This window comes from Salvelinus alpinus, chromosome 27 (genome assembly GCF_045679555.1).
Source record: "Salvelinus alpinus chromosome 27, SLU_Salpinus.1, whole genome shotgun sequence".
NCBI classification, from domain to species: domain Eukaryota; kingdom Metazoa; phylum Chordata; class Actinopteri; order Salmoniformes; family Salmonidae; genus Salvelinus; species Salvelinus alpinus.
Window position 1 is genome coordinate 29,786,498 of NC_092112.1, and position 18,252 is coordinate 29,804,749.

The 18,252-nt window shown below is 43.4% G+C and overlaps 1 protein-coding gene across 1 annotated transcript in view; it reads right to left on the bottom strand.

The window, feature by feature from the left end:
• Positions 1 to 18,252, bottom strand: part of galnt14 (UDP-N-acetyl-alpha-D-galactosamine:polypeptide N-acetylgalactosaminyltransferase 14 (GalNAc-T14)) — a 119,571-nt gene that overhangs the window by 10,502 nt on the left and 90,817 nt on the right. The window contains exons 9-13 of the mRNA XM_071370188.1: positions 12,480 to 12,583; positions 10,700 to 10,826; positions 8,743 to 8,835; positions 5,595 to 5,678; positions 4,300 to 4,444 (exon numbers count right to left, since the gene is read on the bottom strand). Of these exons, the coding sequence (XP_071226289.1) occupies positions 4,300 to 4,444; positions 5,595 to 5,678; positions 8,743 to 8,835; positions 10,700 to 10,826; positions 12,480 to 12,583 (553 nt within the window). The remainder of the gene's footprint in view (positions 1 to 4,299; positions 4,445 to 5,594; positions 5,679 to 8,742; positions 8,836 to 10,699; positions 10,827 to 12,479; positions 12,584 to 18,252) is intronic.

An 18,252-nucleotide genomic window follows, 5' to 3' on the forward strand; every position in this document is an offset into this window, starting at 1 on the left:
TGGAGATGGGAAGTGCACATTTGATTGTATTTATTATTGTCCTGAACATCTCATCTTTCAAAATACATCCAGTCATCATCAATTTTCAGCATTTCTCTCACTCAGACAATAAAACATTTGCAAAAGTTGCCCAATTAGCGGGAGGGATGGGGGCAACTTCTTGTCGAGCGTGGTGCTCAAGTTCAGAATGGCTGTCAGTCAAAACCCATACAGCGCTGTGAAGCGGAGACCCAGAGCTCTGACGTCATCTATAGCATATTACTGTACAACCACTGTGTTCCAATTTAGGCGCTTGTTAGATCCCAAGTCTGCCATTTTCAACCTGTATACAGGTACAAGTGTAAAGGGCTACCAAGCTCTGCAGTAGCCTACACTAACAAGTGTACAATATCACAGCTAGCATTTCATGATTTTTAAGGCTCTTTTTTGTTCATAGGCCTACATCAGCATGAAATGTTGATATGCTATTTTACACCCCATTTCTTATGAAATACACTGTTCTACCTTGAGAATACAGCCCATATTGTTTATGACATGTTTATCATAAGAGCTGGTCCACATGGATCATCAGTCATTATCTTTCCCTGCAGCAGTCACATCATTAGATTACAGCACTGCTCCAATAAGAATCACATCACTTGGAAGCACATCACAGAGGATAGGGCCTAGTGTGTGTGTGTGTATGAGTGTGTGTGCACATACATTATTTGTGGTAATGTGCGCACAAGTGTGTTTGCGAGCTCGTGCCTATGTCTATCAGTAACAGCAGCCTCGCCAAAGGCCTGTGTGGGGGTACTGTGTTTCTCTGTGAAGGTGACACCAGTAGGCCAGTACAGCCCAGTACAGTAGGTCTGTCTCTGGGCAGAACAGAGCGGAGGTCTGTAATAACAAGGCCCAGCTGGGCTGTGTGTGTTAAACGGCAGGTGGGTGGAGATGAGGCCTGCTAGCAGATGAACAGGTCAGAAGGCAGAGGGTGTACACATATCACTGCTTAATAGGATAAACTGCACTGTGTAAATGTGCTCTGTATTAAATCTAATTACCCTGCGGTAATGGCACAGCTTTTTATGATGTCCGTTGTGGCACGCCAATGTTCATTTAATATTAATCTAGCGTGGCTCGAAGTCTAGAGGAAGAAGCTGTGTGCTACTTCTGGAGGCAGACGCACAGTTGCTTTTAGAAGCTTTATACTAGAGCACAGACAGACTGGTTGAATAAAGGCTGAGTGAAAACATCACTCTAGTCCTTCATATTGGCAGCTGTGTTTTTGTCTGAATCTCCTTCCACTTTCCTGTTTTAATCAGAACACCTGAGAACCACCAGTCTGGATCATAGGGAACAGCTGTGGCCATACTACATTTACTTTGAGTGAAGCCTAGCTAACAATTCTAGGGAAATAAATGTTTTTGTAATGTTACCCATAATGTTCACCTAATGTTTGAGTGTCCACTTTTCTGTTATTTAGTGGAACATTCTATCTATTTTAGCGAAAACCTTCTGAGAACCTTTTAAAGCATGTTTTTGTGTTAAAGTTAGGAGAACCCATAATGTCAAACAGAACTTATTTACAACGTTCTTATTTACAATGTTCTCAGAATATACAACACTGAAGTTTTAGACGCGTTTTATGGGACGTTGCAAGAACATTCATGTGTCCAGTTTTCGGAGGGTTCGGAGAATATTACATCAATGTATCACCAACCATACACAGGTTGCCATGTTCTCATAATATATATACAATATTCATGTTTTCGAGCTCTGATCCTCCTGCTACTCCACCATGTCCGTGTCAGGGATCAGTTTATCTCAGCGTTTATTTGTTGACTTATTTCATGAATTTAAGGGCTTTCTGTATATTTGTCTAATTGTGGGGCATATTAACCTGTTTTACCTTATAATCCTGAATCGGCAAGCGGTACCAGAGCGTCAAGTCTAAGTCCAAGAGGCTTCTAAACAGCTTCTATCCCCAAGCCATAAGACTCCTGAACATCTAGTCAAACGGCCACCCAGACTATTTGCATTGCCCCCCCCCCCCCCTCCCTCTTTTACACCGCTGCTACTCTCTGTTGTTATCATCTATGCATAGTCACTTTAATAACCCTACCTACATCTACATATTACCTTAACTAACCGGTGTCCCAGCACATTGACTCTGTACCGGTACCCCCCCCCCGTATATCGTCTCGCTATTGTTATTTTACTGCTGCTCTTTAATTACTTGTTACTTTTATTTCTTATTTGTGTTTTTTTAAACTGCATTGTTGGTCAGGGGCTCGTAAGTAAGCATTTCACTGTAAGGTCTACACTTGTTGTATTCGGCGCATGTGACTAATACAATTTTATATGATATCCCTAACCTTTCCACAGACAAAAAGAGCTGTGAATGGATCAGTGGTTCACCAATCAGGGCTTGAACAGTAACAAGGCATGATGTGTAATTAAACATTTATTTTTTTGAGAATATTTCTTTGGGACCATCAGGCGACGTCCCGACAATTGATACACAGAAATGTTCTTGCAACGTTCCCATGAAACCCATCTAGAACACAATATCTTACATTCTGAGAACATGGCAAACATGCTCTGTGTATGTTTGGTTGGACATTGTTGGAATATTCTCCTAACCCACAGAGAACTGGACACTGGAATGTTCTTGCAGGAATGCCCTAACCCTCAGAAAACTGAACACGAATGTTCTTGCAACGTTCCCCTGAAACGTGTGTAGAACATTCATATCTTATATTCTCAGAACATGGCAACCATGTTCTGTGTATGTTTGGTGGGACGTTGATGGAATATTTTCCTAAACCACAGAGAAATGGACTAATGAATGTTCTTGCAACGTTCCCATAAAACATGCATAGAACATTAATATCTTATATCCTGAGAACATTCCTTGCACATCACAGCAACATTCTTACGAAAACGTTGGTTAATAACCTAATAAGACTCTTAAGGGAACCTTCTCTAAAGTTGTGGGGACGTTTGTTGTTAGCTGGGAGTGTCCTACCTAGATCTAGACATGTCTGCTATTCTTATACACTGTAATAATAAAATATAACTCTTGGGCTACTACAGTACTGCACAAGCATAATAGGCCAAGACTTAATTACTGCTGACACAATCATTATACAGTACCTTGTTTTAGCATGTCTCACCACTGAATTAAATCTAAATAAAGCACAATAAGCTTCCTAGGGAAATGAATTTGGAGAGAGAAAACACCCTCCTCCTGACCAAAACAAGTCTTATATTTTATTCACTAATTGGTCTATTGCACAATCAGATTTGAACAATTTCTGATGTGAAAATATCTGGTCAAAATATCTGATGTGATTGGTCAAAAGACCAATTAGTGGAAAAAAGATCAGAGTTGGCTGCCTGTGTAAACGCAGCCTAAGTGCCTACCTGCCTTTTGCATAAGACATCTAGCTTTGTGATATCGTCTGATTTACATAAACTATATGACACATACTTTTAGCACATTTACATCCAAATGCATTCATCCTACTGCTTTTGTTTCAGCTCTACTCAAAGGCCTAGGTAGGAGGGGTTAGGGTTTCTTCTGGACAGGGTGTGTGACAGAGTGAGTGAGTGAGTGAGTGAGTGAGTGAGTGAGTGAGTGAGTGAGTGAGTGAGTGAGTGAGTGAGTGAGTGAGTGAGTGAGTGAGTGAGTGAGTGAGTGAGTGAGTGAGTGAGTGAGTGAGTGAGTGAGTGAGTGAGTGAGTGAGTGAGTGAGTGAGTGAGTGAGTGAGTGAGTGAGTGAGTGAGTGAGTGAGTGAGTGAGTGAGTGAGTGAGTGAGTGAGTGAGTGAGTGAGTGAGTGAGTAGAGAGATGTGAGAGATGAGAGATGAGAGATGAGAGAGAGAGAGAGAGAGAGAGAGAGAGAGAGAGTATATCAGAGTGGGATCAGCTCAGGCTGAATTCCGCAAGATGATGCTTGTCTGCCCGAATTGTCTAGAGATGGAAAGAAAACATGAGACTAGCAGTTCGGACGGGGAGAGAGGCTTAGACCATGTCGGTTTTAACACAGTGTGTATGCTGGAGAGGCTAACGAGGACAGATACCTTCTGACAGGGCGTGGAGACAGCAGGCTGGGATGCATAGTACCTCTCTGTCAGTGAGTGCTGAAGCTTTTAGATTGGTGTGCAGAACAGCCCCTTAACCAGCAGGCAGTAGTAGTACAGTAGTAATGACTCTGGACTAGACCATAGCTCTTTCCATACTTTTTGGGTATTGGGTCTGTTCTGGGCTATCCAGTAGGTCTCTGACAGTAAGCCAAAGCTGCATTGGCCGTACCTGGTTGAGTGCTGGCACAGCTTTTGTTCCGATGCAGGGTGCCAGTGTGAGAGAGGAGAGGTCCTGTCCCTCCACCCTACGGGACTCCAGACAATTCTGTCTTTGACGAATCACCCCTGACTTAGAGTCCGAATCATCTGGCACTCTGAAAATACAAAACGTACACTTTTTACATGTATTTTCTTGCTTTATTGTATATTCACCAATGCAGACAAGTCTGAATACGAGGTAGTATTCAGTAACATCTCTGACTGTTATGTTTTGATACTCACGCGTGGGATAGATTCATGGTGGCATTTATACATGCAGATGAATAATGATTTATTATAGAGATTAACATTGAGGCTATTTAGAGTGTCATGTTCCGTGGCCTGGCATAAATGCTTCCTCAAACAACGTCTGAACTGAATTACAATCAATTTTCAAATGTACAAAAATAAATAGCTCATCACATGGCCATTCATCAGAGGTAGGAAGAACCCAGTGCTGGGGGGCTGTGTGTGTGTGTGTGTGTGTGTGTGTGTGTGTGTGTGTGTGTGTGTGTGTGTGTGTGTGTGTGTGTGTGTGTGTGTGTGTGTGTGTGTGTGTGTGAGAGAGAGAGAGAGAGAGAGAGAGAGGTAAGTAAGTAATGGGGTCTGCTGCCAGTGTGGGTCTGTGGAGGCTTTACAGCCCAGTTCATTCACTTAGTCAGAAAACGAAAACCTGGAACCAGCAGTAGTGAATCCATCACACACACAGCCACCCATAGGTAACGTTACTCATATCCCTCATATCCTGCAAGCAATTTGTAATAGCCTATGACTGTACTTCTCTCTGTATATTGCTCTCGTATGGCTTTACCATTATCTGTGTATACTCTCTCTCACCGATGTCCTCACCCTATAAACTTTTTCAAATCAAATTTTATTTGTCACATGCACCAAATACAACAAGTGTAGACTTTGTCGTACATTAGCTTTTTCTCAACTTGTGTCAATTCACCTGTTCTTCAACTATCTTTTTAAAGTCGTTTCTTGTTAGTATGCAATTAACAGTCGATCCAAGTCATCTAAAGGTCAGACCATGCCCTCTCCTCTCTCCCCTGAGTCCACATTGTTAGTTTCAGTCCATGGGATTAACCTAAACTCCATCACGCCTGGCTGTTGTTGTATCAGTCAGATTGAGCTGCAAGCCTGGGCCTCGGACCAATCAGGGGGCAAAAAAAAGAGAAGCCTGAGTAATAAAAAAATTATCATGAATCTATTCTGAATGAAGCATAATGGGATGTGTGTGATTGGCCGGCCACACACACTCACTTGAGCTCTGGGTAGACGTTGTCCAGATACCACTTGAAGGATTTGCACTTGAGACTCTTGCGGAGCTCTTCCCTGCTATGAATGCTGATAAGAGAGAGAGAAAGAGAGGGAAATGAATGTTAGAGAGAGGAACCTTTTTTTATAATGCTGTCCTGCTCTTATCACAGAAAAGACAGTGCTACACACTCACACACAGGGAGGCACACACACACCTTATGGTGAACCATGTGGAAACCCTTGGTGCAATATGTAATGCAGGGAGACCAAAAACACTTTTAAATATATGGTTTGAACTGAACCGTCTATCCAGGTTATTCATGCTATTCTAGGTGCAATATGAGTTTGTATTCTCTAATCTGTCTCTTTATCAGCCCTGCTTTTCTCTATTTGTGCATATTTTTGATGCTGAATGTTGAATCAGATCTTCAACCAAGACCTAATATTAGATAAAGGGAACCTGAGATTACAAATTATTTTATTTATTTAATTGACAAAGTTAAGCAACACCCAATACCCCCTGTGTGAAAAAGTAATTGCCCCCTTACACTTAATAACTGGTTGCGCCAACTTTAGCTTCAATGACCGCAACCAAACGCTTCCTGTAGTGGTTGATCAGTCTCTCCCATCGCTGTGGAGGAATTGTTGGCACACTCTTGCATGCAGAACTGCTTTAGCTCAGCGACATTTGTAGGTTTTCAAGCATGAACTCCTCGTTTCAAGTCCTGGGATTAAGACTAGGCCATGTCGTCCAAAAAGTTCTACTTTTGAGTCATCTGTCCATAGAACATTCTGTTCATCCAGGTGCTTTCAGGTGCTTTTTGGCAAACTTGAGTCAACTTTTTGGATGAGATGGGTCCCATTATGTCTGGTGAAAACCAAACCCTGCATTCCACAGTAAGAACCTCATACCAACGGTCAAGCATAGTGGTGGTAGTATGATGGTTTGGGGATGCTTTGCTGCCTCAGGACCTGGATGACTTGCCTTAATAGAAGGAACCATGAATTATGCTCTGTATCAGAGAATTCTACAGGAGAATGTCAGGCCATCTGTCTGTGAGCTGAAGCTGAAGCGCAGCTGGGTCATGCAGTAAGACAATGGACCAAAACACACAATCAAGTCTACATGAAAATGGCTAAAAAGTCCAAAGTCCAGGCCTAATCCCAATTGAGATGTTGTGGCAGGACTTGAAACGAACAGTTCTTGCTTGAAAACCCACAAATGTTATAGCAGTTCTGCATGGAAGAGTGGGCCAAAATTCCTCCACAGCGATGTGAGAGACTGATCAACAACTACAGGAAGTGTTCGGTTGGAGTCATTTCAGCTAAAGTTGGCGCAACCAGTTATTGAGTGTAAGGGGGCAATTCATTTTTCACACAGGGGCATAACTTTGTTTATGAAATCAATGAAATAAGTATTGGTCATTGTTGTGTTATTTGTTCACTCAGGTTTATCTAATATTATATTTTGGTTGAAGATCTGATAACATTCAGTATAAAAAATATGCAAAAGTAGAGAAAATTAGAAAGGGGCAAATACTTTTTACGGCACTGTATAGCAGTAGAAATACACTGCTCAAAAAAATAAAGGGAACACTAAAATAACACATCCTAGATCTGAATGAATGAAATATTCTTATTAAATACTTTTTTCTTTACATAGTTGAATGTGCTGACAATAAAATCACACAAAGATTATCAAGGGAAATTAAATTTATCAAACCATGGAGGTCTGGATTTGGAGTCACACTCAAAATTAAAGTGGAAAACCACACTACAGGCTGATCCAACTTTGATGTAATGTCCTTAAAACAAGTCAAAATGAGACTCAGTAGTGTGTGTGGCCTCCACGTGCCTGTACGACCTCCCTACAACGCCTGGGCATGCTCCTGAAGAGGTGGCGGATGGTCTCCTGAGGGATCTCCTCCCAGACCTGGACTAAAGCATCCGCCAACTCCTGGATAGTCTGTGGTGCAACGTGGCGTTGGTGGATGGAGCGAGACATGATATCCCAGATGTGCTCAATTGGATTCAGGTCTGGGGAACGGGCGGGCCAGTCCATAGCATCAATGCCTTCCTCTTGCAGGAACTCCTGACACACTCCAGCCACATGAGGTCTAGCATTGTCTTGCATTAGGAGGAACCCAGGGCCAACCGCACCAGCATATGGTCTCACAAGGGGTCTGAGGATCTCATCTCGGTACCTAATGGCAGTCAGGCTACCTCTGGCGAGCACATGGAGGGCTGTGCGGCCCCACAAACAAATGCCACCCCACACCATGACTGACCCACCGCCAAACCGGTCATGCTGGAGGATGTTGCGCGCAGCAGAACGTTCTCCACGGCGTCTCCAGACTCTGTCACGTCTGTCACATGTGCTCAGTGTGAACCTGCTTTCATCTGTGAAGAGCACAGGGCGCCAGTGGCGAATTTGCCAATCTTGGTGTTCTCGGGCTGTAAGCACAACCCCCACCTGTGGACGTCGGGCCCTCATACCACCCTCATGGAGTCTGTTTCTGACCGTTTGAGCAGACACATGCACATTTGTGGCCTGCTGGAGGTCATTTTGCAGGGCTCTGGCAGTGCTCCTCCTTGCACAAAGGCGGAGGTAGCGGTCCTGCTGCTGGGTTGTTGCCCTCCTACGGCCTCCTCCACGTCTCCTGATGTACTGGCCTGTCTCCTGGTAGCGCCTCCATGCTCTGGACACTACGCTGACAGACACAGCAAACCTTCTTGCCACAGCTCGCATTGATGTGCCATCCTGGATGAGCTGCACTACCTGAGCCACTTGTGTGGGTTGTAGACTCCGTCTCATGCTACCACTAGAGTGAAAGCACCGGCAGCATTCAAAAGTGACCAAAACATCAGCCAGGAAGCATAGGAACTGAGAAGTGGTCTGTGGTCACCACCTGCAGAACCACTCCTTTATTGGGGGTGTCTTGCTAATTGCCTCTAATTTCCACCTGTTGTCTATTCCATTTGCACAACAGCATGTGAAATTTATTGTCAATCAGTGTTGCTTCCTAAGTGGACAGTTTGATTTCACAGAAGTGTGATTGACTTGGAGTTACATTGTGTTGTTTAAGTGTTCCCTTTATTTTTTTGAGCAGTGTATATGGTGTGTAGAAATGTATGGTGGTGTTTCACTCACTCTCCGTAGGACTTGCCCCGTGCTGCAGGGCGAGCAGAGTAGTAGAAGAGCTTGAACTCGTCCATCCACACCTCCGCCGTCCGTCTGGTGTTCCTGCAACACAGCCAGTACAGCACACAGTAGGAGTCGGTAGGCGTTTTACATTAAAACACTTCATCTCAGTGTGGGCCAGACTGATAGTGTGAAAACACCTAGCACGTATGTGACCAAAATAACCATAAGCCAAGCCTGCCCTCACATACTGGTCTCAAACACATTCCAAGAAAATGAATCATCTCGTTTGCTGGAAGAAAGCAGAAAAATAATACATGTTCTGAGAGTCAAATGTACATATCATATTCTATGTATGTCTAGCTCACACTTTTAAACATTCTACTCATGTGATTCCTCTGACACTGCTGCTGCATACTGTGGCCCTCCTCCCGATAGATATGTATGTATCTTGATTAAGACGTTAAAGGGATCATTTACTCCACTTTCATACACCTCTTTTGACATTTGAAAGCCTCTGGCAAACTTTGGATTTGGGGTGAAGACACAATTACACGTACATTTCAGTGCATCTCTAGCGTTCCACACTGTCCTGTTCAGTTAATTAAGCTAGTCTACACCCCTATCCTATGCTATCCACTTGTCCCTCACAGGCAGGAATAAGACAGCCCTACTGTCACAACTCACATCGCTCCTTTCCACCTTACACGGTCTCAGAAGGAAGCATACTCAACACTATTGCGACACAGCCTGGCTTCTGAGCAGCAGCAGAAGATTTTGGGACAGAAAAGGGTGTAGCAGCTTGTAACACAAATTACAGTGATATTGTGCAGAGAGCGGAGCACGGAGAGTGCAGGTGAATAAATTACATATAATTATCAGAGAGCATGCTGAGCCACCAGCTGCCATTAGAAGCCTGGCTTTCTTTTCAGGACATGAAATCAAACATCATACTTGGAGTAATTATTCATTAACTTGGCTGAACTATGCTACACATACAAATTTTGTTGACAGGATTCATTAATTATTCATTGGGGGGCCTAATGTGTTTTGTGTTGTAAGTAAAGAGGGAACGCACACTGCCAGTCAGTCAAAGGAGAGGCAGCCAAGTCAAGGGGTGATTTTCGCACAACACATTTTCTGAAAACGGCTCTGTAATCAAATCAAATAGTGCGTTGTTCACTTTACATATTCAGTCCATGCCGTGACTTTCCTGAAGGCTAAATGCAAATGAGAAATACAAATTAAGAAACCCGATTCTATCGATAATTGCATTGTTAACCAAGGGCAGCATTTCTGATTCATGCCAAAGTTGAACATTTGATAAAGAATGACATTATATGTAGACAAAACTTTTCAGAAAGAATAACAGAAATTGTGTGCACTCGTACGATCAGCTAACTAAAGCCCTGCCAAACACAGCAAGAACATGATTCTAATCTCCAATATGGAAAGAGAGCCAAACTACGCTAAAGTACAGAAGATAATAGAGCTTAGCATAATGCATTCAAAAGACAATGTTTGGCAAAGCTTTAGAGAAAACTACAGCAATGTCTTCAATTTGTATTTTCCACGTTCGCTGCAAATCTTATCCCACTATTGGGTTGCAATGCACGAATACCGGCCTACAGCTCAACAACTCATACAGTACATATCGAGTGGTACAGTGCAGCACTTATTTTGGTTGTTGTAGGCTGCCTTTTTATCTTGGAGCAGGCAGATAGGCCAATTGTAATAGTCATGGCTCTCACGTAAACAATGTTGAATACAGCTAAATAACTCATACAGTATATATCGAGTGGTACATTGCAGTACCTATTTTGGTTGCCATGGGTTGCTTTGTTATTTTGGAGCATACGGATAGATACAGTAAGATATAGGTCTCACTTGATGTAGGTGTTGGGTGCCTTTGTATTTTGGAGCAGGCTGTGAGATAGGATACAGTACAAATGGAGTCAAGTCTTACTTGATGTAGGTGTTGGCGTTGCCCTCAGGGAAGATGTAGGGGTGTTTCTTGCGGAAGACGTGGCCGACCCTGCTGCAGGGGATAATCTCTAGGCTCCCTCCACACATCCACACCCGGAACGAGATCTCTATAGGGTTTCACACACACAACACAACACAACACACAGCTACCATTAGTTATCATTGTCCCATGGAATTACTCAGGGGGCTGTCCTGACACACAGAGAGCAGCACTGTATTGTATGTTCAGTGCTTGTAGACTGTATGAGTTATGGGTGAGAGGAGGTGCAGTGGGACAACAGAGTCCTAAGGACAGAGCGTTCATATACTGTAAGATGGAGAATGGTTACAGGGGATAGGAGAGGTTCAATTCTAACACACAAAGTTTCGCATACAATGTCTTGATCATCTACAAGTGAAACCAAATGAAGCTATACTCCTGTTAAGACGTTATACTATTTCTCATCCCAATACAATCCATACACATTACTCATCATCATTATCAGCATCAGCATCTGTATATGGGGCTCTGATGCCTTGAATATTAGATAACATGCTTGCTGCCTCATATCTCTTGTTTAAATCTGCCATGTCCAATTCTCACTTAAAGAGGCCACAAGAATGTAAATGAAGTCCTTCCATTGCCTGGTCTAATTTAGCCCAGACTAATACACTAGCCTATAGACATCCGGCTGTTGCTACACACCTGTCTTTCAAACCCAACAGAGTTGAAGTTTCATAGCCTCATTATCATTGTATATGCTGTGTTTTTCTTTTTCAGAGTAACATCTTCAACACTTTCCCAACAAGCCTATGAGCTTTTTCTGCATTTCAAAGTGTCAAAGGGAGCAGCGTAGGGAATATTTTCCATCTCGGAGAGAAAGCGCAAAAGAGAAAAAGAGATGTGAGATGTGAAAGAGAGATGAAGAGAGAGAGAGAAAATAAAAAAGACTGGGGAGAGAGATAAAGAGAAAGTGTGAGAGAGAGAGCATCCTATTCAAGTCTTACTGTACCCCTGTCTCTGCTTTGTTCTCTAATGATCTGAAGCCTCAGCAGCAGTACAGACAGTGGGACCTGTCTGTCTAATATGAACCCCAGCATCCTTCTGCCAGAGATACATGGGAGAGTACTCGTCAGCCTCCTGGCCTTTTTAGAATCTGGAACACATTATGAATCATCGACACCACTACCACGGTTAGCTCGGGCTGCTGTGCACAACTCGCCTGCAGATGTACCTGACAGGAGCAAACATGAAGCAGGGAAGAGAACTACTAATGCTACCTATTGCTGCAGGGTTCTGGCTATGACTGGAATAGCTGAAATGTTTACACTCTCTCTAGCTTATTTGACAGTGGTGTGGTGTTATGCTGGACACTGATTGGTCATAGAAATTCTGCTTAATATTTGTGTCTTCTTGACCATTGACACTTTATATTCAACTAAACAGTAAGTGTTACAAGTCCATATGGAGTGGATTTGATTGATTTGAAAAATGATCACTTTAGGATTTTGGGGATTTGGGACTGTGGTAAAATAACCATTACAAACCCAGAGTATCCCTCAAAAACTTCCAACACAATACATCAACTGTCCCACTTCAGTAAGGAAAGTTCTCATGACGGCAACGCCCTTGAGCAGACAGAAGGACTGGTGTCAGCTATAGAGGCAGGCTATAAGTGCTGACAGACTGTCACGCTGCTGCCATTCAGGTGCTCTCAGGCAGCCTAATCCCCCCAGCTACAGCCCAGGCCAGCTCCAGCCCAGTCAGCTGACTCACTCACCAAAGTTCTCCCCACCCCAGATGTCCATGGCTGTGTCATACTTCCCCAGGTGGTTGAACCACGACTTGTCAATCACAAACAGCCCTCCGGCAATGATGGGAGTCCTGAGAAAGCGAGAGAGAGAGAGAGTATTCAGGGAATATTATTTTATGAAATATTGACCAAATAGGATATGATGGCTTCTCCCACCAAAATGTCAGACAGACATGAGGTAGTTTGGTGATGTTTTTGTAGATACTAAGAACACATTATTATAAATCCAGATGGCTGGTAGAAGAGTCCAACCTATCTAAATCCTATCCATCTCCACACAGTTGAGTCTTGTTGATGTGAAAAATGATGCTGGCCCGGCACGGCGAGTCTCAGTGAGTGTGTGTGAGCCGCTGAGTAAAATGTAAATTGATTGAGTGATACAGGAGCCAGCCGGCGGACAAACCCGGGCTGGACTGGCTGACAAGCAGAGTTTAAGAGGATACCTTCTCATTATCAGGCGGAAGCTGCACCCAGGCCCTCCACGGTGTGCCAACTGGGGCCTATCTAACACAATACACTTACAGCACACGACCAGACAATGCAGAGGGAGAGAGAGCTGAGAGAGAAAGGGGAGGGAGAGAGAGGGGTAGAGAGAGAGAGCTCTCATGTTTCTGACTTCAAGGCAAGCCATTTTAAAAGATTTTTGATTCTTTCATTTTGAAAGACGAGGAGCATCGTCTTGTTTCTAGAATAGACACGCTGTGATGCTCTCTGGCGTCAACAACATATTCTCCACATTCATTTTCTCACAGCGGTTTCTCATTCCCTGTCTCTGTCTGAAGAACCTGAGTAATTTACACTGAACAAAAATAGAAACGCAACATGCAACAATTTCAAAGATACAGTTCATATAAGGAAATAAATCCATTGAAATAAATAAATGAGGCTCTAATCTATGGATTTCACATGACTGGGAATATCTGTTGGTCACAGATGCCTTAAAAAAAGGTAGGGGCGTGGATCAGAAAACCAGTCAGTATCTGGTATGACCACCATTTGCCTAATGCAGCGTAGAGTTGATCAGGCTGTTGATTGTGGCCTGTGGAATGTTGTCCCTCTCCTCTTCAATGGCTGTGCGAAGTTGCTGGATACTGGCAGGAACTGGAACACGCTGTCATACATGTCAATCAAGAGCATCCCAAACATGCTTAATGGGTGGCATGTCTGGTGAGTATGCAGGCCATGGAAGAACTGGGACATTTTCAGCTTCCAGGAATTGTGTACAGATCCTTGAGACATGGGGCCGTGCATTATCATGCTGAAACATGAGGTCATGGCGGCGGATGAAGGGCACGACAATGGGCCTCAGGATCTCGTCACGGTATCTCTGCATTCAAATTGCCATTGATTAAATGCAATTGTGTTCGTTGTCCATAGCTTATGCCTGCCCATACCATAACCCCACCACCACCATGGGGCCCTCTGTTTACAACGTTGACATCAGCAAACTGCTCACTCACACGACGCCATACACACTGTCTGCCATCTGCCCAGTACAATTGAAACCGGGATTCATCCGTGTGGAGTACGCTTTTCCAGAGTGCCAGTGGCCATTGAAAGTGAGCATTTGCCCTCTGAAGTCAGTTACGACGCCAAACTGCAGTCAGGTCAAGACCCTGGTGAGGATGACGAGCACGCAGATGAGCTTCCCTGAGAAGGTTTCTGACAGTTTGTGCAGAAATTCTCTGGTCTCAGACAATGCCGCAGGTGAAGAAGCCGGATGTGGAGGTCCTGGGCTGGCGTGGTTACACGTGGTCTGCGATTGTGAGGCCTGTTATACGTACTGCCAAATTCTCTCAAATGAAGGTGGAGGTGGCTTATGGTAGAGAAATTAACATTCAATAATCTGGCAATAGTTCTGGTGGACATTCCTGCAGTCAGCATGTCAATTGCCCGCTCCCTCAAAACTTGAGACATCTGTTTTGATGTCCCCATATACAAAACTGCACCTATGTACAGTAATGATCATGCTGTTTAATCAGCCTGTTGATATGCCACACCTGTCAGGTGGATGAATTATCTTGACAAAGGAGAAATCCTCACTAACAGGAATGTAAACAAATTTGTGCACAAAATGTACGAGAAATTGTATTTTGTGCGTATGAAACAATTCTGGGATCTTTTATTTCAGCTCATGAAACATGGGACCAACACTTTACATGTTGCGTTCATATTTTTGTTCAGTGTAGTTTGACCAATATTCTTGAGGCAATACTACCTTCTCTGGTAATTTATAATGTCTCCAGAGTGCACTCGAGGCTACGTCAAAAAAGTTAGCACCTAAATAGATACATTGACATCTGACAAAATACAGCCCTCGCCAGCGAAAACCTTGGCTGCACCCTGAAAACCGATTTAGGCTGCATGTTTTCCTCCTTCATTTAAAGTCTTGCATCAGGACATTACTATTTCTGGTAGTAAACATAAAGATTCATGATTTATTGATTCAGCTAACTATATATCAGCATAAAGTTAGAAACAGCTTATGAGGAGGCCTTGGGAAAGCCATTTTTATATTTAACCTTTATTTAACTAGGCAAGTCAGTTAAGAACAAATTCTTATTTACAATGACGGCCTAGGAACGGTGTGTTCAGGGGCAGAATGACAGATATTTACCTTGTCAGCTCGGGGATTCGATCTAGCAACCTTTCGGTTACTGGCCCGTCGCTCTAACCACTAGGCTACCTGAGAAAGTTCAGCACAGACACACAATAAAATAGAGAACTTGATGCTTCTCTATTTTCCAGAAAGAGACATCCTTTGTTGTATATTTCCCCTGCTGCAACATAAGTACAGTATCTGCCAGACCTGAAGGAAGTATTACAAGAGGAACACCTAATTTGACAATGCTGTAAAACCCTGAGGTACATGCATCACCAAATCCTCCCTAGTTATTGGTTTCTGCCATTAACTACTGCTGCTGCTTCCATTTTCAGACACTGTTCATAAATAGACACCCCCTCCCACTGGAGAGAAGAAATGACAGAAAATGACATGCCTATGACAAACAGATGATGATGATGGGATTGAATGACTGGGTGATGATGTGCCGGCAGCGACAGGAGAGCAACAGGCTAGTAAGAGATGGAAGATGGGTGGATAATGACACATTTGTGACTCAACATGCCCTACGGAGTCTAGTTTGTAGTGTTCTTTAAGTGATGTGTATTATTGGGTGGATGCAATGAAGAAGAGTGATTGGCAATGCACAATCTGTCTCCATTGACCTTCTCTCGAACACTGTGCACACACACACACACACACACACACACACACACACACACACACACACACACACACACACACACACACACACACACACACACACACACACACACACACACCATGCTCCAACCATCTGTGCCTCTTTAGCTCACCGCCTCTTCCAACACCCTCTCAGTTTCAGTCCCACCACTCCTGGTAGGTAGGTCTCTACTAAAAAGTGTGTGCCCGAAACCACACGTCTCTATCTGTGTCTATCTCTACCAGTGTGAGGAGCAGACTCCATGTGACACTGCACCAGTCTGGGCACTTGGCCCATGCTGCCAGGCTGTGTGATGTGGGATCAGCTTCCCACCAGGCCTGGGTCTGTGCCTGGGCTATTAGAGGGCCTCATTACTCTAACACCCCGAGGGGCTGGGTGCTGGGGTGGGCACGGAGGGATGTAGGGTATTATACAACGGGTGGGTCTAATCCTGAATGCTGATTGGTTTAAACCACATTCCAGCCGGTGTCTATTCCACAAGTTGCCACGGGCTAAATCTATGACATTAAAATGCCTATTTACTCTGTTCCATCTGACTGTGCAATTCACTGTCTAATCAGTCCAGGCAGGCAACTTATGAACTTGATCTCCGCTATAAAAAAAGCATCTAGACATTATCTCACATTTCTTTTAGAATAACATTCCATTTTCAACAGCGGAGATTTGTATAAACCTTACCGCCTGTCTCTCTGATATTTGCAACATTGTTTCAATATATAATCTCCTGCTGTCCCATAGTAATGAACATGTCGGGAGTCGGGATGAGACAGACTGGCAGGCAGCTTTTCTCAGCCAGTCAAAATCATGAATCAGCTGGCATAATTTTTATTGATATATACAAAGAAATGTCAATTGAAAAAAGGTCAAATGGAACACAGCTAATTTGCAGTCTTTCTAGCTTCAGTTTGAAATGGTTGTGTTACTGTAGCTGTGTTGTTGGCTAGCTCCTCTGAAAAATAGTGACCTGACGAGAGAGCACATTTTCTATGCCAGGCAAAATCGCGCCTCATTGGCTCATTGTTATGGATGTATCCAAATAAAAGTCACTAGAAAACAAACGCAAATGCAGCTACTTTGGTGTTATTCTGGCTGCATTTTGATGTGACTGTAAGTTAGCCGTAGTTGGCTAGCTAGTAAGCAAGGGACAAGAACGCTGCCAGCCAGTATGGCAATGCAACATTTAGAACGAACGACTGGGTCTAGCAACCCTAGATTTGTGTCAGGACTATATCTTGTGGAAGGATGAAATAGTATGAATAAATTCATCAAAAAAGAGAGGAATGAAAGATGGAAGTACAAACAGAGAGCTGAGTAAAGTATGAAGAGGAAACTAGACGAGGGGAGGAAAAAGAAGAAAACAGAAAGAGAAGAGGAAGGGAAGATGAGAGACAGATTGCCCTGAGCAGGGCTGAGGGACGCAAGTGGAGAGGCTCACCATCTTACTCATTTCTCAAGTGGAGGGAAGATGGCAGCCCACAGCCCAGCGTCTCTGACACTCTCACCAGCGCTCACTGGCAGGAGCCAAGGCTCTCAATCCCCGCACGGCACAGTGAATATTCATGACGGAAACACGTGTGACCGACCGGCTCGATTTTTTTTGGATAAAAGTAGAGACTCAGAGCTAGAAACACTACAGTGGAGGAACAATGGGAAAGAACTTCTGCTTTGAAAGTTGATAAACTTGTAACTTGAAAATGGCCCTTGAATGTTTTGGTACACCTACTGGAGAGCTCTTCTTGTCCACACCCACTCAGCATCGTTCACACCCTCTTAAGCTTTAGCCCCACCCATCTCATTAAGGGTTCACATCTGAGGCTAAACATAGTGAGTACGGTAATGTCCTAAACAACCAAAGATTTCAAGACTAAATACTGGTTTATACTACGTCTATCGACATTGTGACATCATAAACATTCTATTGTCGTCCGACATCAAACTTGTTGTTGTCATTTTGAAAAAGTATAAACAGACAGCAGCTTGGTGGTCCAAAATAGCATAACTGGTGTATTTTAACACCAATAAACCCATCCGTTTACAAATGAATTTAGTATATGTCAATCTAGCAAACCAGGTAACTAAAAGCAACTTTCTAAACAATGTTTTGGTTAGTTTCTAGCTTGTTAAGTTAGCTGGCAATGTTTTAAATTGGGGCTAATTTGTATTCATTATTACAGAAACAGAAACTCACAACAAGATGACCTACAAGTTAATGGCGAGCTAATTACAGAAAATAGCTTACGGTTGTGAGTGTGACGAAATAAAAGCAGGGCATTCTACCAGAGAATTTTAGAACTGAGACACTCGTTGGCCTAACGTTATATCCTAATTTGACTTTGGTGCAGGTCATGTTGTTCTCCACATTACCGTCTCTGGTAAACACACACTATATCAAATAAAAGTTTATTTGTCACATGCACAGGATACAGAAGGTGTAAACGGTACAGTGAAATGGTTCTGTCTTCTGTTTAGACATG